This window comes from Schistocerca cancellata, chromosome 4, assembly GCF_023864275.1.
Source record: "Schistocerca cancellata isolate TAMUIC-IGC-003103 chromosome 4, iqSchCanc2.1, whole genome shotgun sequence".
In the NCBI taxonomy this organism is placed as follows: Eukaryota; Metazoa; Arthropoda; class Insecta; order Orthoptera; family Acrididae; genus Schistocerca; species Schistocerca cancellata.
The window spans coordinates 51,721,902-51,749,281 of record NC_064629.1 but is presented as its reverse complement, the minus strand read 5'-3'; the positions used below and the strand labels follow the sequence as shown (position 1 = coordinate 51,749,281).

At 38.5% G+C, this 27,380-nt stretch overlaps 1 protein-coding gene across 3 annotated transcripts in view; it reads right to left on the bottom strand.

Moving 5' to 3' along the window:
* LOC126184401 (uncharacterized) overlaps positions 1 to 27,380 on the bottom strand; it is a 232,352-nt gene that overhangs the window by 45,808 nt on the left and 159,164 nt on the right. For 2 of the 3 annotated variants that reach the window (XM_049926782.1, XM_049926784.1), the window contains one exon: positions 11,659 to 12,044. The exons of the other annotated variant lie outside the window; for it this stretch is intronic. In XM_049926782.1, the coding sequence (XP_049782739.1) occupies positions 11,926 to 12,044 (119 nt within the window). In that variant the 3' untranslated portion in view covers positions 11,659 to 11,925. Of the gene's footprint in view, positions 1 to 11,658; positions 12,045 to 27,380 lie in introns of those variants that run through there. 3 annotated transcript variants of the gene reach the window in all.

Sequence of the window (27,380 nt, the reverse complement as noted above, 5' to 3'; positions counted from 1 at the left end):
AGCACTGGTTGAACATGAACCAGATTGGACTGTTCAATTTAGCTGGAAACTTGAATCCATATCATCTATGAATTTTAATGCAAAAATTATACAAATCAATTCACAGTAATGTAATGATTCCCCTTCTGTGCAGGAGAAAGTGGAAGATGACTATGGGGAACTGCTGACAAACTAATATGCACAACCACTATTTGGAAAACCAACTTCAAAAACATATTGACAACTCTTCCAATTGCATAAAAATAATATAATTTTAAAAATGTTTCATTTTTGGATTGTTTACTCTCTGAAACTGATCAAATTTTTCAGTGAAGATGCTCAGTACCAATCACCGACTTATAATTCCATAATAAGGAAGTTATGTACTCAACAGAAAATAAAGAGAACTACTATGTGTGTAAGAGAGGCTGGAGCAGAGTATCGAACAAATTCACAGCCAAATGCATGTGTGGTAAACTGGCAAGTAGTCTTATTTCTATCACAAAAGCCAACAACAGCAAAAATTTATAGACAAGTTACAGACTTTAACAAAATATATTTCATTGTGTGAACAACAAACTGCCTATTACTTTGAAATTCACTGTATTCTAATTACATCTCCTGGAATCGTAACACTGATGCTACCTTAATGATACAAATTTTGGAACAATCACTTCACATTGACACATAGTGAAAGCCCATTTAAAGCCTGTTCAACCTACTCTGTTCAGCATAATATTTTACGCAACTGAAACAAGTGAAGTATGACAAATATTCTGAAATGTTACAAAATAAATCAACATTCTTACTAACATGTAAAACACTACCTGAAATACACCTTTTGACATCTAGTTCAAATTGTAAATGTTGGAGATTTTTCCAGTGCGATCGTCATCATAGTTAACTGCCATATATGTTCAATAATTAAGTTGATCATGACGATATAAATGTGTAGAACCCAACTTTATATTCCTTGCATATCTTACACAACTGAACATTATGTAGTTACACATGTAGGAAGAAATCAACTCATAAATGAGAGCACAAATTGTGAAATGCTAACATTCAACACATTTTAAATTTCTCTCTTTTCGTAATCTCTGGTGCTTGGCTGAAAAAGTGTTCTCAAACAGCACTATGGCAACAAGGCAATGTGTCTGATTTGATTTGTTGTTCTTCCTACAAATATCGTAGTTCCAGTTTATGAACATGAGTTGCTCCTGATGTTTTGTACAGCAGTGGTTTATAATTTTGAATACAGTTCAAAAGCTGGCAAACAATACCAGTGCCACTTTAACAGCTTATTACAGAACACTTTTGATTATTTGTAATTAAAATCACATACATTATTACAAAGTGATAAATAAACTACAAAATAGAGTCCACTTTCTTACAGGAATAATATTTGACAACTGTTATAAATCTATAGTTAAATTTTTACTACACAGAAAAGTCACATTAAACAGTAACTTTCTGCATCTCTCATTCTAAGAATTAAACAAAATACATCCAATCCAAGTAACTGCACACAAACTGCATATTTCAAGGTATCCACGACTGAATTCTCTAAAAATACACACGATTCATAAATTTTGTTTGTTAAAGAACAGAATCAAAAATACATTATCTGTGTTCTGTGCTGACTTGATTCTAATAATACATACCCAAAGCATACATCACAACTGACATGAAAAACATTTCCCATTGTCTTTATAAAAGTACAGAAGTTAGCAATTATGAAAGATTCACACAGAAGTATTGAAAGATTCTCACACAAGTAATTTACACATGATGATAAACTCATATCATACCTACAATCATGTGAAAATATTCTGCTGTTCCTCCAAGAAATGAATACCACATTAAATATAACATGCCGATGAAAGCAAAAATAAATAAAAAACTGAGCTTGTCTTTCAGAAGGGAGAAGTTTGCCAGATTTGCTGCACTTTCATTAGTGTACCTATATTTCCATTATAATACATACATTATTTGTATTTGGAAGTAAATAGTGAACCATATGATGTTTGCTTAAAATATTATTAAGATATATGTGTGTATATATATGTGCACATTAGCACTGATTGCGAATTTACAACAGCAGCATTGTGAAGTTTGCTAAGAAGTATTCAGTTACATAAAAAAAACATTTTGTATTTTCCATACAATAATTGCGTACCTCAAAAACAACTGTTAATGACTTTTCCATTCTGTATTATTTGAAATGCCATTCATTCCTCTAGACTGCCTCTCTTGTTTCTTGAGGTGCTTTCCAAAATATTCGTCAGATGTTATTAACAGGAAGAAATCTGTTACTTCCTTTCTTTTTTTATCCTATGTTATAGGCTGCATACTTAAATATGCAAAGAATGGTGTGCAATGTCTGGGCTGGTATTCTTGCTGCTGACTGACACTGTATTCTGCTGAAATCCAAATTAACTGAACTAAACACCACAGGGCCTATTTAACTTTTGTGTATTTGCACAGAACTCAGTACAAGAACGTAATTTTTATATTAGAATTGTGACATTTTCATTCACTCATCCCCCATCAAAAACATACTGAGCTACCTCACAATGTAATGGCAGGAAAAGTGCTGGTACGAAGAGCTGGAGTTTCCACAAAGCTCACTTTTTTAATAATAAACTTACTGTCAAGTACTGAAAAATATTTTATATTACAAGCTTTAGAGCATTCAGTATGTGTACACTTATGGGACTTCTGCTGTTTCTGGATAGTGTCATTGATGTTATCTCCAGCATGACAAATGTGCCAGGGCAATAAATTTGTTCATTCCTTTTCATAAATAACTTCAGTGTCTATCCAGACAATAACACTGTATTTTTTCTTAAATTATTGCCTTGCTATTTGCGATATACAGTGGAACTGGCTTATTCGATTTCAGCTACCGGCCACAAAAGGGCAAATTATTAATTTCTTTCCTCTCCATGTCGAGTTTAAAATGTGATTACAGTACAATTAGGTATATCAGTCGACATCACAGATTATTTGGTGTAAGATCTGAGTGTCTCACACCACCAAAAGGATATAGTTACATAAAATGCAGTTAAAAAAAGCTACTAAGCATAATACAAAATGCAATAATGTGTAAACATTACAAAAAACATCATCACACTGTCACCAGAGATAGTATATCACTAAATTCCTTTGGGGTTGATCACTGCAAACAGGTCCCAAACAAATCACTGAAATGTGGAAGCCATTAGGGACTATTCATTTATAAAATTTCACTTTTATTTCATCAGAGAACTTTCACTTATCAGAATCTAGCACACAATAAATGAGCTAATTTCATGGTTTTTTTTATCAAAATACAAAATACCAGTGCACAAGTAATATACAGAAGTTTTATTCAACACACAAGCAATGACATTGCTGGGGATCACAAAATGGTTTCCACCTACAAATTCTCTAAAAAAGTTTGTACACTTTTCGTTAACAGTTCATAACTTTGAAGCAATTACTGAAAGCAACAGTAATTTTACACTTTTCCTATTACCCTGGATTTTACTATGACATGAAATACTTCTGAAACCCTAATAAAGCTTCAATGTATTAATAAGAAGAGACAGATAAGAGGCATGTGATGAAATAATTTTTTTTCAAGAAATACATGGCCAATTTTGTTCCAAATTAAGCATGATATTACTTTTCAGCATACTTACATTAAAAAAGGAAACAAATGTTATGTAAGTTGGTGAAGCTTTTATATTAATAAATATTGTTAATTAAGTTTTCTATCAATTATATTTTACAAGTATCAATATAACTTCAATGATACATTATTTCTTCAAGATGTAGGTTCACATTTATTTCTGCAGTATATCCTTCCAAGTCTCTGTATGCAGTTCAGTTGCAGATAATCAAATACTACAGACATGATGAAAGAGAGACTCCAAAACAATCATGTATTAAGTACTAACAGACATAAAAATAATTCAAATTACTAATGAGCTATCATATGGCCTTTATTTAAAAACTTTGCAGCTTTAATTTTATGCTCTGCACAAAAATAGGTTAAAAAATATACAGTTTGCAAAAATCTCAGGAATGGAAGTAAACATAGCAATCGGTACAAAATGCAGAGCTTCGATATATTTGGCTTCATTCAAAATAAAATTAGATTTGTATACAAACTGCATGACATTACAAAGTACTAATAACATAAATAAAACAGGTGTATTGATACCTTTTGTACAAGTTGATTTGAATGTTCATAACAAATGCAGGAAAATAAAAATCAGCCACTTCAACTTGATAGATTATTCCTGATTTAAGCACTAAATAATTTTGTTCATCCATCACCTTACATGAAACAAAACAATCACAGAATGCATTCATGTATGACCATGTATGGTCACAGAAAATGAGAAGTTCCATAGCAAAATTTTTCTGTATTCTTCTAAATCTCTAAACTAGGCATCACAGTACCCTTTCAATGCAATGGGCAAAGCAACTGTCCCAACCCCCATTTTATTTCTGAAATATCTGCACACATTTAAATAGAAGATGCTATGTCCACTTGTTTCTTTTGCTGTCTCCACTAGTCCACGAAGAAACTTTGGTAATGAATATTCTTGACACATATTAGAAGGAAACAAAGTGGATATGGTACTTAAGGCTGGTCACTTTCCAAAATATAAGGCGATATATTGAGAAGATGACATGATGATAGTGCATTCACTTTTTGTGGTGTGCAGTTAGGTTTATGGTAGTGGTCATTGTGGATTGTAAATACCATCCACTTAAACTTTTCATTTGCTAATATGTGACCATATAATAAATGTCATTTAATGGATTATGAGACACGAGCATGCATAGCATAGAGTGTTTATTTTTCTTGTGCATACCCAAACTGGAGAGTGTTTCTCCAAGCACACACACACACACACACACACACACATTGATCATTATCATCATTCAACTAAAGGTGCAGAGTGTGTATCATCACAGGTACTTCAGTTGCTCCTTCTGGTCTCCCATATCACCTTATTTAACATTACTGAAAATGTATGGGTGATAAGTAGTTTATAATTTTACGTTCCCTTGTATCTATGTAAAATTAATGGAAGTTGCCCCCTTAGCTGAGAGGTCAGCAAGTCTGACTGTCATGCAGTGGGCCCAGGTTTGATTCCTGGCCGGGTCGGAGATTTTATCTGCTCAGGGACTGGGTGTTGTGTTGCCATCATCATCAACATGCAAGTCACCCAATGTAGCTTCAACGGAAACGACTTTTAACTTGGCCGAACTTCCCCAGACAGGGACTCCTGGTCATCAATGACATAGAGTCATTTCATTTTTAAAGATATTTTCTGTTCCAGTTACTATGCAAATTGAAGTGTCAAAACCTCTCAAATTATTTCTGAAATTCTAACTCTAAATGAAATTTATGAGAAGTGGCTGCTCTAGTCTGATCAAGTGAACTGATGGAGCATAAAGACACTGGAGTTACATTCAAGATGACCTAGCTTCAAATCTAGATGACCTAGCTTCAAATCTCTGTCCTGGTTTACTGACTTAGGTTTCTTCATAGCTCCCCCAACATAACTTAAGACAAATGTGAGGATGGTTTCTTTCAAAAGGACATGGCCAATTTCCTTCCCTACCCATCCCCCCCTAATCTGAGCTCCGAGCTAGTGCTCCATCTCTGATGACATCATTGTTGAAGGGATGTCAATCTAGCTTTGTAGAGTCTGAAGGAGACACTAATTTTTAGCAGCCATACATAATGAACTGGTATCTTAGTCCTCTCTTGGAGGAGCAAGAATTGGGGGAGAAGCAGTCACTGCAGGAGCAGGAGCAGGAGCCTCTGGAGAAACAGGAATCATTGCAGGAGCATCAGTAGGAGGAGGAGGAGGAGGAGGAGGAGGAGGAGGAGGGGGAGGAGGAGGAGGGGGAGGGGGGAGGAGGCGGCGGTTCTGGGTTTCATTTCCATAACTTTCCCCATTTCCTAAACCTTCCCAGTCCTTTATCTTAATCCCTCCTCATTTCCCTTCAGCACCTCTGCCACAAGAAGAAGTCAGTGACCCTGAAAGCTTGTGTATTTCCATATTTTTGTGTGTGTTTTCTCCTCCCACAACTGGTATCTTTTTTGATCTACCCAATTAAAAAATGTGGATATAGTATGCATCATGAGCCATCAGAAACCACTATTATTTTCATTATAAATAATCCTCTGATTTGGAGAAATGTTTTAATTCATAATTGTGGCAACTAGAGTACAATAAAGGGAAAGCTTTAGCTAGAATGGCTCATGTCCTGTACAGAGCGCCCAGAAGCTACAAGCACGTCTATATTTCGATTAAAATAACTGTCATTGGCATTAAGTGAATAAATTTTAGTTCTTTCTTCAATATCATGTACTCACTGATGTGCTTGATTAGAAGGTAAAAGCAAAGCCTTGTTATCCATATCTGGACACGTTTAACAGGGCTAGGAGAAAGAAAGTTAATTGTTGGGTGTTATTACTGGCCACCAGGTTCCACCGTGACAGTTCTAGAATCATTCAAAAGGAGTCTACACTCTGTATCACAGAAGTACCTGGATCATGCTATATTAGTCAGAGGCGACTTCAACCTACCTAGTATAGACTGGGATGTCTATGGATTCATTACAGGTGGTACAGACAAGCCGTCGTGTGAATTACTTTTAAACACATTATTCGAAAACTGCCTTAAGCAGCTAAATCGACAGCCAATGAGTAATGGAAATATTTTAGATCTGGTAGCCACAAACAGACCGAACCTCATCGACGGTGTCAGTGTTGAGACAGGGATTAGTGATCGTGATGTTTTCATTACAACTATGGTTATGAAAGTTAAAAAGTCAGTCAAGAAGGCTAGGAGAGTATTCTTACTAGAAAGAGCAGATAAGCAGTCGTTAGCATCCCACTTAGTAAATGAATCGACTTCATTTACTTCCGGTATGATGGACGTGGAAGAATTATGGGCAAATTTTAAACACTTTGTAAATCACGCATTGGAGAAGTATGTGCCGATAAAGTGGGTTACAGACGGAAAAGACCCACCGTGGTTTAACAGTGCAATTCGGAGAATGCTCAGGAAGCAAAGACAGTTGCACTCGCGGTACAAGAAAGATCGGGAGAATGAGAACAGGCAAAAGTTAGTAGAGATTCGTGCTGCTGTAAAATGAACGATGCGCAAAGCATACAACCACTACCACTGTCATACCTTAGCAAAAGATCTTGCTGAAAACCCAAGGAAATTCTGGTCTTATGTAAAATCGGTAAGTGGGTCGAAGGCTTCCATCCAGTCACTCACTGATCAGTCTGGCCTGGCAATGGAAGACACCAAAACGAAAGCTGAAATTTTAAATTTAGCATTTGAGAAATCTTTCACATAGGAGGATTGTACAAACATACCGCCGTTTGAGTCTCGTACAGATTCCTGTGTGGAGGACATAGTGATAGACATCCCTGGTGTTGTGAAGCAGCTGAATGGGTTGAAAATAAATAAATCACCAGGTCCTAATGGGATTCCAATTCAGTTTTACAGAGAGTACTCTACAGCATTGGCTCCTTACTTAGCTTGCATTTATCACGAATCTCTTGCCCAATGTAAAGTCCCGAGCGACCGGAAAAAAGCGCAGGTGGTGCCTGTATATAAGAAGGGTAGAAGGACGGATCCTCAAAATTACAGACCAATATCCTTAACATCGATTTGTTGCAGGATTCTCGAAGATGTTCTCAGTTTGAATATAATGTATTTCCTTGAGACAGAGAAGTTTTTATCCATGCATGAGCACGGCTTTAGAAAGCATCGCTCCTGTGAAATGCAACTCGCCCTTTTTTCACATGATATCTTGCGAACCATGGATGAAGGGTATCATACGAATGCCATATTCCTTGACTTCCAGAAAGCGTGACTCGGTGCCCCACTGCAGACTCCTAACTAAGGTACAAGCATATGGGATTGGTTCCCAAATATGTGAGTGGCTCGAAGACTTCTTAAGTAATAGCACCCAGTATGTTGTCCTTGATGGTGAGTGTTCATCGGAGGTGAGGGTATCATCTGGAGTGCCCCAGGGAAGTGTGGTAGGTCCACTGTTTTCTATCTACATAAATGATCTTTCGGATAGGGTGGATAGCAATGTGTGGCTATTTGCTGATGATGCTGTGGTGTACGGGAAGGTGTCGTCCTTGAGTGACTGTAAGAGGATACAAGATGACTTGGACAGGATTTGTGATTGGTGTAAAGAATGGCAGCTAACTCTAAATATAGATAAATGTAAATTAATGCAGATGAATAGGAAAAATAATCCCGTAATGTTTGAGTACTCCATTAGTAGTGTAGCACTTGACAGAGTCACGTCGATTAAATATTTGGGCGTAACATTGCAGAGCAATATGAAGTGGGACAAGCATGTAATGACAGTTGTGGGGAAGGCGGATAGTCGTCTTCGGTTGATTGGTAGAATTTTGCGAAGATGTGGTTGACCTGTAAAGGAGACCGCTTATAAAACACTAATACGACCTATTCTTGAGTACTGCTCGAGTGTTTGGGATCCCTATCAGGTCGGATTGAGGGAGGACATAGAAGCAATTCAGAGGTGGGCTGCTAGATTTGTTACTGGTAGGTTTGATCATCATGCGAGTGTTACGGAAATGCTTAACGAACTTGGGTGGGAAAGTCTGAAGGAAAGGAGGCATTCTTTTCGTGAATCGCTACTGAGGAAACTTAGAGAACCAGTATTTGAGGCTGACTGCAGTATAATTTTAGTCGCCAACTTATATTTCGCAGAAAGACCACGAAGATAAGAGAGAATAGGGCTCGTACAGAGGCATATAGGCATTCATTTTTCCCTCGTTCTGTTTGGGAGTGGAACAGGGAGAGAAGATGCTAGTTGTGGTATGAGGTACCGTCCGCCGCGCACTGTAAAGTGGAGTGCAGAGTATGTATGTAGATGTAGATGGTTGCACACTAACAACACTCCCTGGCTCCCCCTCTTCCAATGCAGTCTGACAATTACAAAGTTATTTTATTCAAGAGAATCAGAAGTAGCTCTCAGATTATGTCCAACATATGGGAAATAATTAATGTGATAAAATAATTATTAATAACATGAGACAAACAAACTGTCCCAGAAATGTGGTGCATATGTACCTATAGGATGTCATATTGTAACCATTGCACTGCTATTGCAGTGTGTGTGGTAGTGTTCATCTCCCACATATCCCCTCTCTCATCTCTGCTATTGACACATTTATCATTATCACACATCAGTACAACGGAATTAATGTAAAGAGCTAAACAGTACTTGGGTACTGCCCAATCTATAACATGCAAGCACTTGCAGCTGCTAATTATTCTAATTTTTTTTTATTTCTGGTCTTTAATATTTTACCACATTTACATATTATATCTGAGCACTTAGTAGTTACTAACTGTGCTACAATCTTTCTAATTTTTACATGACCTTCGCCTTCAGCATTGCTGTAAGTGCTTGGTAAGTATAAATTTGCACAATGTTCAGAATCTACACTGCAGCTATCTGGATGAGCCCCTTGACATTCTGTAGGAAGGCAGGAATGGATCACCTGCAGGAAGAACATACCTAATGCAGTGCTCTTAAAATGAAGTTTGAAGTTCATAATTGCACTCTATCTAGATTTAGGTTTTCCATTAGTTCTACGAACCAATACAACAAATTTCAAAACAGTCCCCTCTTCATGATCATGGTCAACTTTCTTCTGTCTTCCCCCCCCCCCCCTCCTGCTGCTCCTACTCCTACTCCCCCTCCTCAGTGTCATCATTGTAGTCCACTTCCTTATATTCCTCCAGCTATTCCTCCTGCTCCTCCAGTGATTCCTCCTGCTCCTCCAAGAGGATCCACTTGTAATGACATCATCATTGCATTAAAGCCAAACATTACTTCTAGAAATATTTATACTGAGGTACAGCAAAACCTCCTCACTTATTATTCCTTGATTTTTAAGCATTATGGTTTATTTGAAACTTCAGTTTTCCTAAAAAGTTATTAATCTTTTCATGTTTTTCTGTCCACTCAGTTATCTGGTGGTCCTGCAGTGATGAATGATCATTTTCTGAAAATATTGAAAGCAGCAACACTAACCATTGAGCTACTGAGGTGCACCAGTATGCTCTCATTTACTTGAATAACAAATAAAACACACATACTGCAATCCCATTCTTTTAATTCTGCAATGATCTTCACAGGGAAAATATTATGAGTTAGGATTTACCCCTTAGCTCCACTAGGATGTGTATCTCCAAGGAAGATATAGCCTGTTTTGAGGCAAAAGACACACATTCCAGTACACTTGTTATATATGTATTCAGTAGTTGGTGTTATTGAGACTAGACATGGTTCATATTGCCACTGAACAGTAGTAAATTCTTGGGTTTCTCTTTTGCACATTATATCACTTTTACCAGTAGATTTATTGTGGCCACTCTTCTCCTTCTGGCCCTTATTATCTTATTACATTTTAATTTCCTTCATTCCTTCTCCTACTATCAAATCAATGATTAAGACGCTTCCAATTTGATTATTTTGTTACTATTGAGTACATTCCTAAAGTGACATCATCAAGCAAACGCACAGTTATGAGTTATATTCTTTTAATGGAGCCTCAGAATACAAGTTTTAAAATATCACATAAGCACATACCCCTTAATCTGAAACATACGAAGAGGAAAGAAATATTTTCGTTTGCAATAAGCTTCAGAATACTCACAGTAAATTGCTATCTTCATCAACAGCAGCAACAAATCAAATACTCTGGTTTAAATGATCGTATGAAGTCAGTTGTGAAGACCCCAAAGTAAGACTTTGCCCATGTTCACAACTGAACCCTTCACCCTCTGCTAAACACAGTGTCAACTACATAGGCTCAAAAGGTAGAATTAACAGGAAACAATTTTGAATGTGCAAATGTATTTTAAATCAGAGTTTCATTTTCCAACACAGAGAGAAAATATTGACAGAGAGTGGACGTATCTGTTAACTCCTGAGAAGTGTTGAACCTACACGTCACTAGCTCTTGACTACTGATGTGAGTGAAATACATGTGTCTGATAAATCAAAAGCATACATATCTTCCTAAAACCACCACTATTTTTTCTTTTAAGTGAATAACCACACCTAACAATAATTATTATGCTCCAGATGTTGGGTACATAAGCAGGTTATGGAAAACAGCACCAAGCACTGGCACAAACAGAGCACATTTCAGTATCACGTAGTGGCAGATGAGATTTCTACACATCTCCCACTAAATAGCCTACAGAGACCTCAGGATGCTGAACCATGCTATAACAAGGATGATCTGCAGAAACTTCAGTCCCCACAGTTGCAACACATAATGGATTTAAGAAATAAATACACAAAAAAAGATAATCTTGTGAGATGCAAGTCCAAGGAGCTGAAGTGGCTGACATACTATGACATGCATTTATTATGGAATAAACAATGAAACCCTTTAAATTTGAGTTAAACTGCAGGATGTGATTCCTAAGAATTAAAATACTGCAGTAATGTAGATCCCAAAGGAGACTTACATGCTTGTGTGTTACACATACTGAACACTGTTATAACAACAACTTTATTAACAATAATAAATGATCTATTTATATATATTTATGTATATATTATTATTACTATTTTCAATACCTTACTTCTTTCACTTGAGCATTTTATCCATTTCCAATTAAAATTAATTGCAACCAGATCCATACATAAAAAATGACAATGTAAGGGGAACGAAGAGAAAGAAAATCCAGTCTCTTTCCATAATGTCTACTGAGTTACATCACTGTATACCAGCTCTCTACAGTAACTTATCTTCACACCTTTTGCATTTTCCTGAAATCACTACACAAAACATAACTCTCATCATTGAATAATGCACCCTGAAATACATTTTACCAAGTGATTCAACCAGCATCATTTTCTCGATTTGGAGAGGTCTGCTGCTTCACTCGGCAACCCGTTAGCAGCTGCTGACAGTGGTATATGTAAAGGGATGAGGAACTGATGACCTGATGGATGCTGACTTGATCCACCTGCAACATATATTTCAGAAATTACAAAAGTAAGATTTTATTCTTATAAGTCAGGGATTTTCAAGTGATCAATGGAAGTAAAAGTATAATCTAGAAGGGCCAATGCATACCAAGTGGTCAATGAAAACAATAACTAGCAGTTTGATCATTTGAGAAAAAAAGTGATATTTGATGGGTGAGTTCCCTAATGTCTAGCAGACTGAAAAATATTTTTAAATTTTTTAAATTGTTTATCATGTAGAAATGGCAGCCATTTCTGTACCAGTTTTTTATTCAGTAATAATTTTCCCAATGCTTTTCACCACAGTCAGGACTATAAATTAAAACCATCATCATCTAGCTGAAGGTATTCCTTAATATATTTTTACTAGCTAACAGTAGTTTCTACAGAAGGAGTAACTTCTCCGCCTTAATATTTTTGTGCTATTACACTATACAACATACTTAAGCTTTAGAGAGTATCGAAGGTGAGAAGCTTACACTTAAAAAATACACTATTTTAAAAAACAAAATTCTTGAATTTTTCATTTTTTGACCAACAATATCTTTGTCAGAGGATAAGAGAAAAATCTGAAAATTACACATGGACTAGACCTTTATGAAATCAATTTTCAGTATAAATTTCAACCTCTAGATTGAGTTGAAAGTTATGAAGAAAATTTACAAATATGAGTCAAAAATACATTTTTTTAACATTTGCAATATCTGGGCTAATGCAATGAAGTATATCAGTCATATAATTTAAACATGTCTATGATTAACTGTCATTTTTTGAAAACTAGCCAACTAATTACATTATTTTGTTCTCAACTTATTTGTTTCTACATCATCATTCACTGAACATCTGATTTCTTCACTTAGTTTGGGCATTAGGTTAAAAGTTCACCCAGTTATGGTTGTAAATTCTAGGGGAGACAACTTCTTCAGTACATTTTTAACTGGCAACCAAACTTCATCCTTCTCAACTTTTCTGAAGGAGGTACATGGTCCTGGTGGGTGGTAAAATGTAACATGCACATCTTGGTGTTGACAAGCAATATTATCAACTTTGGAAATCCACCACTGTTCATCATAAACACAAGCCGCTATGTCTTTACTTTGAAGTGTCAGTGGTACAAATTCAAAAGAGGTAAAGTTCACTATAAGATGTGATCTTACTCTTGAGCAAGTTGTGTGACTGGGATATAAAACAATGAAAAGTTCGGGGGGCTTTAATCTTGTGACAACTGGCATCTCTTTCCTTCAGAACGTTGGCGTAACATTCCCCAAATTTTACAAAAACACAGGTAATTCCTTGTATCTATTCTTTAAAGAATTTAATGATTTCTTGAGGTGTCAAGATCTCTTCCTCACAGATCCAGATCCACCACAGTGTAGCTTTTGTGATAGCTTGCTTTGTTGCATCTCCATGCCATCACACATGTTCTTCCCACGACATAACATGCAAACGTTACATTCCACATCAAGTCCAAAATAATCTTGTAATATATATGATATAGTTCTATTTAGTTTGTTAATTGCAGCTGAAAAGCGTGCAGTGCTGTAGTGTTGCACTCAAGGTGGTCATTCATGACAAAAACTCTAGCTCTTTGGTTTATCTTGATCGTTATAATAGATCGCAAACGGATTAATTGTGGCCAGTTTCTTTGCCCACTGGTGCCCTTGTACTTCGTCTTGAACAACAATGGAACTCTTTTCCGAAAATTTGAACTAAGCTCTCATCAACTGCCAAGATTTGCTTTTCGTCTTACATAAATTTATCTTGAGCTTTCAAAATAAAATGATACATTTTCAGAATTCTTGGTTATCTACTAACACTTCACGAAACTATTCTCGTGGTTTTATGACTGTCAGCATTTCCGTTCTGTCTTATGTCACACATTGTTTGTATTTTGTATTGTCAGGCATCAAATCGTCTTCTTCCTATTCTTCAAACATATCAAGTGAAGCCTGCTTCCTACGACAACCTTGATATTATCCCATGATCATATAACGGTAACGGTCAATTAATGCATTCCAGAACTTCCAAAAAGTCTTTACAGTTCACTCTAAGATAGCCCCGTCTATCACCAGCTTTACATTCTGGTGATACAAACAAACGCAAACGTTATAGGTGCGAGATGCCCCTGTAACAATACAATATTTTGGTCTCAAGTCGCAAAATTCCGACCTTCCAATTTTAATGTCAGGATTTTCTTTTTTAATTCAGTGAACAGCACATTTAAATGTACAATAGTAACCTTTTTTGTCTTTGAACCTTAGTATCATTTTGTTTCACAATAACACGATCTTTTTTGCCAGGTATCAAACACCTGTCATTGTCATCCTCATAAACCTTCGCGATCGTGGTTTCATCTATCAAATTAGATGAATTTTTCTTTTGTAATGAAGGAAAATTCCCTTTTCTTTTACTGAATGCCAAATGTTCTGACACATTAATCACTAACTTTTGCTCGACTCCAAGAATTTGGCAGTAAACTGATAATTTTATCCTTTTAATTTGAAACACAGCATTTAGTTTTTAGCTTTTCTATCAAATCATAAAATCTGGTTGGTGAATTTTTAGAATATACACCTGGTTTAGTACAAATTTGCTTTTGAAATGAAACTTCCAAATTCTTTTCGACTGTAGCTGCCACTTTCTCATTTTTTGCATCCAAGGCAAAAGTATTTTTTCATCGTTTAGTTTTTTAATTTTACTAGCAGACAACACAGTTAATATTTCGAAAGCTGAATCTACTGTTTGATAGTTTCTGGTAAGTCACAAAATTCTATATTTGGCCTGTCACTACCCCATCTTTGTTATCTATAAACATCGTACAACAACATTTTGTACACAGTGATCTTCCTTGTGTTATATTGATGACGGCTTTTATTTTTAGAATAATGGTCAACCGTTATTTCTCTCAGACCTTTTGTTAAAGGCTTCTAATGTTTTTTGAAAGGGTCCAAGCACAGCTGGCCAAAAAGGTTACGAATTTTTTTCAGAGTATTTGCAAGTTTATTTAACCTCTGAGACAACTCTTAAGTGAAACAACACTTTTTCTTCATCAGTGTAATTTCAATTAATTTAATGTATTTACGAATTGCTCGATACACTTTTATGGTAAGCTTCGTTAATATGAATACTAATAAAACAATGAGACCTAATTTTGAACTCACACTTCAAGAACTTATAGTTAACTCTGTGTGAGTGGACGGTAGTTGGTGGAAAGGAGAAGACGACACTCTTGACTTTTACAGGTTTGTTTGTGAGCCAGTACAGACTTGCAGATGCTGTCTGCCAGCATGCTGAAACTTTCAGCAAAATATTGTCTCAGCAAAGAATCATTAGTAACTTTAATCTGATGTATTTAAATTGTATAATTGATATACTTTTTCCATTAGCCTACACATCACAGATGTAAAAAAAGGTATTTTTGAATCATATTTATGATTTTTTTCATAACTTCCAATTGAATCTCAAACCTGAAATTTCTACTGAAGTTTGATATCACAAAGATGTATTATGTGCGAAATTTTCAGACTTTTAGTTAGTCCCCCAACAAAGATACTGCAGATCAAAAATTAGAAAATCCCAAAACTTCGTTTTTTTTTAAAATAGTGTATTTTTTAAGTGTAAGTTTCTCACCATTGATACTCTATAAAAAGTAATTATGCTATATAGTGTAACAGCGCAAAAGTATTAAGACAGAAATTATTCCTCCTGTGAAAAACTAATGTTCAAAAATTGAGGGTCTTTTTTTAAATTTGAAACCAGTAACTTTGAGCTATTAAAAATATATTAAGCAATACATTCAGCTAGGTGATGGTTTTTATTTGGAAGGCCTAGTGCAACCCATTAACACATAATTAAAAAACTGCAGATGCTTGGGATGAAGGTTGCTGCCTGAAACAAAAATGACCGCCATCTCCAAATGATAAACAGCAAAAAAATTTTAAAATACTGGACCACTTGACCCAAAAATGTCTTGAAATAATATACATTATCTAAAGATTTAAATTAAAGCACAAAAAGTTAATTGATGGTTCAACAATTGAAGAAATGTTACATGTTAACTATGCTTTAAGACAATGGTGCACCTCTCCAATTCCTGTACTCTGCTGTTAGTCACTGTAAACAAGAAAAAAATGGTTCAAATGGCTCTGAGCACTATGGGACTCAACTGCTGAGGTCATTAGTCCCCTAGAACTTAGAACTAGTTAAACCTAACTAACCTAAGGACATCACAAACATCCATGCCCGAGGCAGGATTCGAACCTGCGACCGTAGCGGTCTTGCGGTTCCAGACTACAGCGCCTTTAACCGCACGGCCACTTCGGCCGGCTCTAAACAAGAAGCCAGCCTCATTATTTGACAATGTAGCGTCAAACACAACTACTATAAATTAAGTAGCTGCAGTCAGTGTAACAGAAAACTACACACAGCAAGTAAAATAGTGCATACACATGGCAGCAGGCAGACAAGATGTAGCAAACCAACTTGTACCACATGACATGACAGTCACGAACTTCAATTTAATGGTATGTTGGTCCAGGTGCACTTTACCACACTTTTATCATCTGCTAGGATAGATGGAAAAGTCCCCATTTAAATTTGCTTTGGCCTTCTTGTAAATATATGAAATACAGTTAATATGCATACTATTCTAAATTTAATGTATATTTATTTTTTAATCCAAGAATTTCAGCCATGTATCATCAATCCTTAAGTTATAACCATCGCCACTGTTACTAACAGAGGTGACTAAATAATCATATTAACCATTCTTTGGTTCCTCCGGCCAAACAGTGGTCTTATTTATATTTACTCAATCCATTGTTTATTAACAAAGAAAAGTGCAAGTAACATGATTATTGACAACAGAAGGGGAGGCGGCTACGATAAAACTGTAACACATGACGATGATGATTACACATTTCACAGATCTCTCTACCTGTAACAAAAATTTACATTTTGGTCGTGGATATTTTGCAACAGAGCTCTCTCATTCAGAGCCGCACATTGTCTACTCGTTTATTTCCTTTTTGCTCTTGAGTTTTACTTTTTTGTTCACACTCATTCAGTGTAAATTTTCGAAGTATTTGTAGCACAATTTCCTGCTCTCCATACAAGCTGTCACGCTCAAATTATTCTCGGAACGGAGAATTGGATGAAACCTGAAGCAGAAAGCTCCGTAATGTTTACCAAGGCACGGAACGAATACTGAAACGACAGGTTAGATGCCGTACTGGGGGAGCGTTCATTGCAATCGACAGAAATATTGTGTCTATCGAGGTCGAAACCGATTTTCTGGAGTTATCTGAAGGCGAGTAACAGACCTGTATGAACTCAATTATTGCAGTTTTTACCGGCCAACTGATTCCGCCGTTACCATTTTAGAATCATTCAAAGCACGCCTACACTCAGTAGCATGGAAATACCCTGATCGTGCTATATCGGTTGGAGGCGACTGACGTACCGAGTGTAGATTAGACGTTGTAGGTGGTATGGACAGTGAAGCTGTTTTGAACACGTTTACCGAAAACCTGTGCTGAACAGGTAGCTCGACAGCACACACGTAATGGAAATATTTTTGACCTTGCAACTACAAACAGTCCTGACCTTATCGACAGTGTCGGTATACAGACACGGGATAGTGATTATGATATCACAGCGAGGATGGTTTACTCAAGTTCCCAAACCCTCAAGAAGGTTAGAAAAAGTAGATACACAGTTGTTAGCATCCAGTTTAGACAATGAACGAACATCAGTTAGTTCTAATATGATGGAAGTAGAGGCCTTACGAGCAAAGTTTAAACTGATTGTAAATCGCATCCTGGAAAAGTGCGTGCCGAGTAAGTGGATTAAGCAGGGAAGAGACCCGCCGTCAAATAACAAATTCGGAAAATGTTGAGGAAGCAGAGACTGCTGTACTCTCGGTTCAAAAAAGAAGAGCGCGCAAATACGACAAGCAGAAGTCATACGTCTGTAAACAGATCGCCGGGTGAAGCATGCAGTTCCCATCGTCATAGCTTAGCAAACGATTTTCCCGAGAAAATTCTGTTCCTACGTAAAATCGCCATCGAAGGTTTCTATCCAGTCACTTGTTGACCACTCTGGTGAGTGCAGAGAGAGAGAGAGAGAGAGAGAGAGAGAGAGAGAGAGAGAGAGAGAGAGAGAGACACGAAGTTTTAAATTTCCACATTTAAGAAATCATTTAAATAAGAGGATCGGACGAACATGCCATCATTTGAACGTCCAACATACTACCGTATGTAGGACGCAGTAACAGGTATTTCTGGCGTTGGGACGCAACTGAAAGGGCTGAAAACATATAAGTCGCCAGATCCGGATGGAATCCCAATTCGATTTACATAGAACACTCAACGACTTTGGCCCCTTACTCTGCTCGCATTTATCGCCAATCTCTTGCCAGCGCACAGTCCTAAGCGACTGGAAAAAAAAAACCAAAAGAAAAAAAAAAACGCATGCATTTCAGAGGCGAATCGTTAGATTTGATACTGATAGGTTCGATCAACTCATAAGAATCACGGAGATGTTTTATGAACTCAAATGGGATTCACTGGAGTAAAGACGACGTTCTTTTCGCGAAATTTAGAGAGTCGGCATTTGAAGGAGACTGCAGAACGATTCTACTGCCACCAATGTACATTTCGCGAAAGGACCACGAAGATACGAGAAATTGGGGCGTATAGCCGTTCTTCCCTTGCTCTATATGACGTCATCTGATGCGTAATGAACTGATAGCACGGATGCCATTTCGTTTCTTCCAACTGTTCAAGAAACACAAATATCTCAGACAGCAATGCTGTCACTGACATGATCAGTGGCAAAATGTAGTGTTTTGTCCTACAGAGAGGTTTGCATCTGACCGAGAAGCTACTGGTTTCAGGCTGCATTATAGAATGGCAGAATATATATACTGGCTTTAATTAACCACTAGATACAAGTTGCAATCTAGACTGATCTTATTAAGGGAAATCTGAATAATCACCAGTACATCAAATAGGTGGTTCTAAATGGCACATTTCAGCTGGACAATTTCAAGGCAAATATGGTAAGGAATGTCGGAGTTTTCTTCAACGAACGCACTAATACTAGCGCTTCTTCGTGATGATCTGAAACGTCAGCTAGTAAGTATGTCTGTGGTACGATTAGTCAACAACTTTTTCCTCACAGTCCTCTACGAACCACTGTTGATACTATAATAGAAAACTGAGTCCATGAGGGCCGCTTAGGAACATTTGCAGGCCCTCTTTTAATTCCGTAGAACAACATGCTTTGACTGCATCGTGAGCAAGCTTCACACCGTACGAAATTCTTGAAGTCAGGAAGATCATGTACTGTTATGTATTATTAATAACCCAAGATTAATTTCTGTCACTTGTATCCTTCTTGAGGTTGCAATTTTTACGGAAATTGGGGCAACCAGTTGCCAGCGAGTTGTCAATTTGCTGGAAGGCACTTGGAAAAAATTGTTTGAAGACTGATTTAAAAGGATGAAGGGAAGCGCTATCCACTGGGATAATCATTCTGGAAAGCAAAATCAATGAGGCTGTACAGTGAAGCCTTGTTAATCACCTTCAAATTTTGAGCCAAAGTCGCATTCATTCATCGAGGCCAGTGTGGAAATCAAAGCTGTTCATGGGTTCCTTCTAAAGGAAAACTATGACATCCCTCAGTTCGTTGACTTACGGTACATTTTGCCTTTCTCTTCAAATCCGCTGTCTTATTTCGTTCTGCTGTCATGGAGGGGATTTTATGCCATACTGCTAAAGAGTCAGAGTGATTACCTTATAGGAAGTCATAATTGATATTACAATGCCTTTAGGACAATCGGCACCAGCGATGGTGTGTGTGCACATTCAGACTGCACATTTGAGACCACTGACAGCTCGTGTTATACTGTGATTTTAACATGGCCGGCGCTGGATCCCATTCGATGATGAGTTGGTATCCTGTTTTCCTGTTACGCACATTTGTCGATCCGCGTACTTCTACTGCTTCTTTACTAACGCTGTCCTAATAAGAAGACGTCGACGAGAGAATTTTGATGTTTTTGTACTGCATACTGTGTTCAGTAGTGAGCCAATGTTCAGCCACTGAAGATTTCCTCCTGGCAGGTCCGGACGGGTGTGTCGTCGATGTTCGACGCATCTGTCCTCCACGATGCGACACGTTTGTCCAACGTATGACGTCCCGCAGCTATAGACACCGTGCCTTCTTATACCAAAATCATCTTTCACTCAGCCTAAAAGAGCTCCGAGTTTCGTTGTTCGGCATAACACGCACTTAACCTTACGTTTCACCAATAATCTTCCTATCTTCGAAAAAACTCCGCTGACATATGGCAGGGAGACCACTCCTATTTGTTCTCCACTTTATTCCGGCTCTTCACTTTGCCTAGCACGCGCCGGGCCAATCTCCCGTTCAGAATATCCATTCTCTAGAAATACAAGATGGTGACAGCTGGTGGCCTGTAAGTCTAAGCCCGTGTGTGTAGGTTTACAGAACAAAGCTTTACCCAAGGTACCATACTTTTTTTCTCCGCAATAACACGCCCAGGAACGATAGTTCGCCGTTTTTATCCATCTACAACGTAAACTCGATGTTCGAATGGAGATAATTTAGGTGTTGCATATCAACGCTATTGGTCAGCGAATTTGACTCGTTTACGCCTGCGCATTTCCTTCTCACACGGGCATAGGAGGTTTCGGTCACAGCCTCAGCAGTGCGTTCGCCACAGCTGAAGATGTCCGTGAGCTGCGCCGACGAAATATTGCGGAAATTTCACATCGAAATCCGACGTCTCTCTGTGAAGAATGTTCAAAGACTGAATTCTTCAGTACTATAACTCCATGTACTATTTGTCTTAATTATCTCAAAGTACCGTTACACTGCACTGAAGACAACCCCCCCCCCCCCTCTCTCTCTCTCTCTCTCTCTCTCTCTCTCTCTCTCTCCCTCTCCCATTTCTAATCCAGTTATGAAGGAAATATAATAAACTCAATTCATTACAGGTTTACAGTTTAGATATACATTTGCGAGGTTCAACATATGAGATGCAATAAACTACATTTTTGAATACCAAATTTATCACAGCGGCATAAGAACACACAACTGAGCAAGGAGCTTATACTGGCATTACATGTGTAACGTAAATTATATTGTCGACAATTTTTCAGCAACTGAAGTAAATCGATGTCTACATCTACATAGGTACTACACAATTAACACTGAAGTGCTCAGAAGAGGGTTCATACTACCATAACACTCAAATCTTTCACTGCGAGCTCCAATTTGTCAAATTTATTATGACGTTTATTTCACCCTATATAAGTGTGAGTACATTTTGTAAAAATATCTCACCGCAACAAAAAACGTCTTTCTTTTAATTATTCCCACCCTAACTCGCATATCACATCCGTAACACCCTGTCCCTATTTTGCAATGATATGAAACGAGCAGCTCTTCTTTGAACTTCATCTATGTCCTCTGTCAATAACATCTCGTAAGGATCCCATATCGCACAGTAATACACAAGAAGAGGACACACATGCGTGGTGCAAGCAGTCTTTTTAGTAGATCTGTTGCTCCTTGTAAGTGTTCTGTCAATAAAACGCGGTCTTGAATTCGCCTTCCCACAACACTTTGTGTTACTGTTCCAAATTAAGTAGTTCGCATTTGAGGTCCCTAGGTATTTAGTTGAATCGCCAACCTTTAAATTTGTGCGATCTATCATGCAACCGAAATATAATGGGATATTTTAGTACCGATGCGGACGACCCCACACTTGGACAGCCTGTAAGTATGGATCTTTCGTCGAGAGTGCGGTTGTACGCGACTGCTAAAAATGGAGCTATTTCAATCAACATACTCCGAAACAGACGTAATTGGTATACAATTTGCAGAAAATGACTTATTTATTGAGTGAAGTAAGTTGCTTGGCTATACCGAGGGTAAATACTTCTAAGCTACTCGTGTTGGCAGCTGTTCTCGATTCGAATTCTACTGTATTTACCGCATCTTCTTCGGTGAAGGAATTTTGGAAAACTGTGTTCTGTAACTCTACATTAGTGGGCTGTCGACCCCAATTTTTCTTCCTTGTAATACCTTTTAAGTAAAGAAGGTTAGAGATTCGAGCCACATCGATATTTATAGAGAAGTGGCATATCTTCTTCAGATGCAGAAGCACGATGCAGGAAATCTGCCGTAGCTTTCTTGGACGAACCATACCATTATTTAGTTTAAACGACTTAGGGAAGTTGCGGAAAACTTAAAATATGGAATGACCGAAATTCTGCCCACCCCTCCAACCAGCTCCGAGTACGAATCGCAGTGTTTAGAACTCTCACTAGTTCGCTCGCTCTTAAATCTCGCGGAGCTGATGGTCGGTTTTGTCTACACAGTTCGTACTGAGAAGGAAACATCACCAACTTGACTTGATATTTTCGAAGAACAAAGGCACGCAAGCAAGATATCACCTCAGAAATCGATCCCGCAAGAAAATTTGGGCCATAACTTGATAGTACCAGTTATGACCTTCTGAAACTATAGATTTCAAAACTTTCGCGCGTACCGTTTGTCACCCGCTCCGCCCCACTGCAGCTGCGTAATGCCCGTGCGCTAGAACTTAACAGTGGAGGGAGTAAGAGGTCTGTGAAATACTATTTTGAAACTGGAGACATACTTTGTTCAGTGTGTCAGACTACTCGGTTTCTAACCTGTAACTAGTGCCGGAGATTGTTTTGCTTTTAACATTTTTTACGCTAGATTCATAAATGCAGTGTAAATGAATGAAACAAATTAGTATGTCGTTAAAAAAATAGCGTAGCGCTATTTAATTATTAACGTAGATACTGTGCGTTATTTGCTTTGGATTTTAAAGGTGACACTGTCAATGTGAAATAAACTTGCAAGAGAACCGTTATTCTTTCAATTGGAAATCGAAAATCATTAACTTCATAATAATGATATGATTTCGAGTCATATAGATAGCTGAAGAGGGTCAATCCTAGAATACTGTGAATATAAAAACTGAGGTGACATAAGTGATGGGCACTTACACAGATGGCGGTAGTATCACGTGCACACGCTGAAGAGGGCAGTGCATCGGCAGAGCTGTCATTCATGTGAAAAGGCTTCCGACGCGATTATAAGCGCACGACAGGGATTAATATCCCTTGAACGTGGTGCTAGACGCATGGGACATTACATTTCACAAATCGTTCGGAAATTCAGTATTCCGAGATCCAGACTGTCAAGAGCGTGCCGACAATATCAGATTTCAGGCATTACCTCTAACCAGGGACAACGCAGTGGCTGACGGCCGCCTTCACTTAATGACCGAGAGCAGCGGCGTTTGCGTAGAGTTGTCAGTGGTAAAAGACGAGCAACACTGGTTAAGACAACCGCAAAAATCAGTGTGGGGCGTACGACGAACGGATCCGTTAGGACTGTGCAGCGAAATTTGACGTTAATGGTCTATCATAGCAGACTACAGATGCGAGAGCGTTTGCTGAAAAGTACATCGCCTGCAGCGCCTCTCCTGGGCTCGTGACCGTACCGGTTGGATCCTAGACGACTGCCGAACCGTAGCCTGGTCAGAAGAGTCCCGATTTCAGTTGGTAAGAGCTTATGGAGGGTTCTAGCGTAGTGCAGGCCCCACGAGGCCACAGAGCCACGTTGGACTGTGTGAGCTGGTGGTGGTTCCATAATGATGTGGGCTGTGTTTACATGGAATGAACTGGGTCCTGTGGTCCAGATGAACCGATCATTGACTGGAAATGATTATGTTCGACTACTCTGAGACCATCTGCAACCATTCACGGACTCGACAGAATGAAATTTTCACTCTACAGCGGAGTGTGCGCTGATATGAAACTTCCTGGCAGATTAAAACTATGTACCGGACCGAGACTCGAACTCGGGACCTTTGCCTTTCGCGGGCAAGTGCTCTACCAGCTCGCAGGTCGCTTGGGCAAAAAGAGGTCCGACGCGATGTTAGGAGGTATCCTATAACGTTTGTCACCTCGTATCATCTGCAGATGTGTGTACAGTATGTACGTGTACGAAGTTACACCGACATCCCACTGTGTCGTCTTAGAGCTTTCCTTTTTTTGTCAGGCTGCGTATATCGAGATTTACAAGATTACAGGGACTTTTCAGTAAGCAGACACCGCTCATCTCTTGGCTGCACCGCAAACTGAGGTCAAGCTAAGTCTCTGGTGTACAACTTTGGTGCATAACAGAGCACCTACTTCATCGTGGAACTCAAGATACCTAAGAATTTTTAGCGCCACGTATACTTAATTGAGGAACAGGTGATCCGGTAAAGAGTTGTAATACAACATGTTGTTGTATATATTGTTTACGTACAATTTTAATGACCAGCTGAGACGTCATGAAAAGAAAATAATCGACCTCTGTGTCTCTGTGGTCGCAAAGAAAACGTGAAAACGTGCTTTTCCATATTTCTATGAAAAATCGTCAGATGACACGATAACAGTTGTTCGTGTGGCGCAACAGAAGTCAAATTTTTCACAAGATGTGCGCTCAGTTATTATGCTTTCTAAGGTGTCTAATGACCTCTTTCACTAACAGCGAACGAGTCGATGTGATGATTAATAAACTGGACACGCATTAGAGAAGATCAGGATTCAAATATCTGTGCAGCCGTCTAGACAGTTTTTGCTTGGTTTTGCTGTATCGTTCAAAGCAATTGCTGGATGGAATAGTCCCTTTCAGACAGATATCGCCAACTCCCACCCTGCGACGTCCTAGTTTGCATTCCGTCTCTACGGCATCGTCATCGACCAAACGGCATGTGTGTATTTCTTCGTCCCCCCCTTCCTACCGCTGGCAGTTTTAAAGTGAATATGTGTCTACTGGTCATCATGTGCTGTCGGCAGCAATGGCTCTGCTAACAGCTGGAGCGGAAGGTATTCAGCTTTTCCACGACTGGAGATGTTAGGTACTACGTGGTAGGAGCTAACGTACTGAATTAGTGTTACAGTTGAATAGTTTTCGACTTTCTGACCTTAACTGACCACTAGGGAACTTTATTTCTTGACAATCAGACAGTCTGATGCTAAGATATATCTGAATAATTCAAATGCATTATGCGTATTCAAGTGAGCAGGGTACCACTAGAAGTAGAGGAACGACGACAGGCACCGTGTGTGAAGGCAATGTGTGTGTGTGTGTGTGTGTGTGTGTGTGTGTGTGTGTGTGTGTGTGTGTGTGCTGAAAATAATTTTAACGTGACAGAGGTACATGCTGTGTATTTGACGAAACAGAATCGCTGTGTTTAAAGTGTGTGGGTTTGCCTGCTGCCGTGCAATAAGTAATCTGCATTACTACGTTTTACACGATCAATTTAATTCGTCCTACTAAAATGAAGACCAAACATGAAACCCATTGAATATATGAACATATGGTGATAACATATTTATATAGCTTCACCATTAGCTGCTGTCGAAAACTTTGTGAAGTTGCTACTAGTTTCTGTCTATACGTGGACCACCTTCTGGCTTTTTTGAAAAAAAAATATCGTCATAGCATTTTGCTTTCTGAGAAATTATACACAGCTGCCTCAATATTAAATAGGCAAGCATCAGTGCTGTTATTACGTGTCACTAACATGCTTCTACCATCTGTACACATCTGTACTTTCATTGCTAAAGGTGGCACATCGCTTTTTAAAGATCTGCTTAAGTTATTCTTGGGCGAGCATATTAAAAATAACTTGTCCGTGTCTTGCAAGAAGCATATTTGCCACCTTTTGCAACTAAAGAACAGATGTGTCCAAACAGCGAAAGTGTAATATTGACGTGCAATAACAACACAGATGCTTGCCTATTTAACTTTATATTAAGACAACTCCATGCAACACACCAGAAATCAAAATTCTATAACGAATTTTCTGACCAGAGACAGTGGCAACTTCATAAAGTTTTTGACAGCAGCTGATGGTGAAGCTATATAAACGTGTGTTTCATGTTAAAAATCTATATTCTATGGGCTTCGCATCTGCTTTTCGTATTAAGCTATGTCTTTACATATTATAACTGATGGCAAATTGACAATGTGATGTTACAGACGTTAAGCTTAACTGACAATGAAGAGGAGAAACAAACGCCACTGCAGACCGCGACGGAACGTGCCTTTTGAATGTTGTATTTGAGTCAATCGATAGTGTTCAAATAACGGAAGGAGGGAATGAAATTAAGGGATCTGTCCCTAAGATGAAAAGTGCTCCGAATAAATATTCCATTCACGATATGGACAAATTTTATATTTCAAGATTCTGTGAATAATGCAGCAAGGAACTATCAAATTCAAATGGCTCTCTGCACTATGGGACTTAATATCTGAGGTCATCAGTTCCCTAGAACGTAGAACTACTTAAACCTAACTAACCTAAAGACATCACACACATCCATACCCGTGGCAGGATTCGAACCTGCGACCGTAGCGGTCGCGAGGTTTCAGACTGAAGCGCCTAGAACCGCTCGGCCACAACGGCCGGCAAGGAACTATCAACTTCGCGTGAACGTCGCAGATTTTCTGATGTAAACTCTAACGAAAGAGAGAGAGAGAGAGAGAGAGAGAGAGAGAGAGAGAGAGAGAGAGAGAGAGAAAAGGAGGGGAGGGGAGGGGAGGGGGGGGGGGAGACGAGACAGAGGACGCACCAGTAAGATATCCAAATGGCCAAAAAACACAAACGAATACAATTCCAAGAAAATTGGAAGATTTATTCTAGAACAAGTGCTTTATAAGTTTAGAAAGTCACGTTGACCCAACTTTGACCTGTATCCAAGCAATTGTTCGGCTTGGCATTGATTGACACACACTGACAACAGTCATGCTATATCTCCTAATATCGTGTCGAACCTCATATTTAACCGGCGGAGTGCAGCTACTTGACGCACTATGGAATCAACAAATCGTCGGAAGTTTCCTGCAGAAATATCGAGCCATGCTGCGTATATAGTCGTTCATCATAGCGAAAGTGTTGCTGGTGCAGGATTTTGTGTATGGAATTATCTCTCGATTATGTCCCATAAATGTTCGATGAGATTCATGTCGGGCGATCTGGGTGGCCAAATCATTCACTCGAACTATCCAGAATGTTCTGCAAACAAATCGCGAACTATTGTGGCCCTGTGACATGGCGCATCGTCATCCGTAAAAGGTCCATCGTTATTTAGGAGCATATAGTCTACGAATGGCTGCAAATGGTCTCCAAGTAGCCGAACATCAACATTTCCAGTTAGACCTGTGCACCCATGTAAACACAGCCTACACAATTACGGAGCCACCACCAGCTT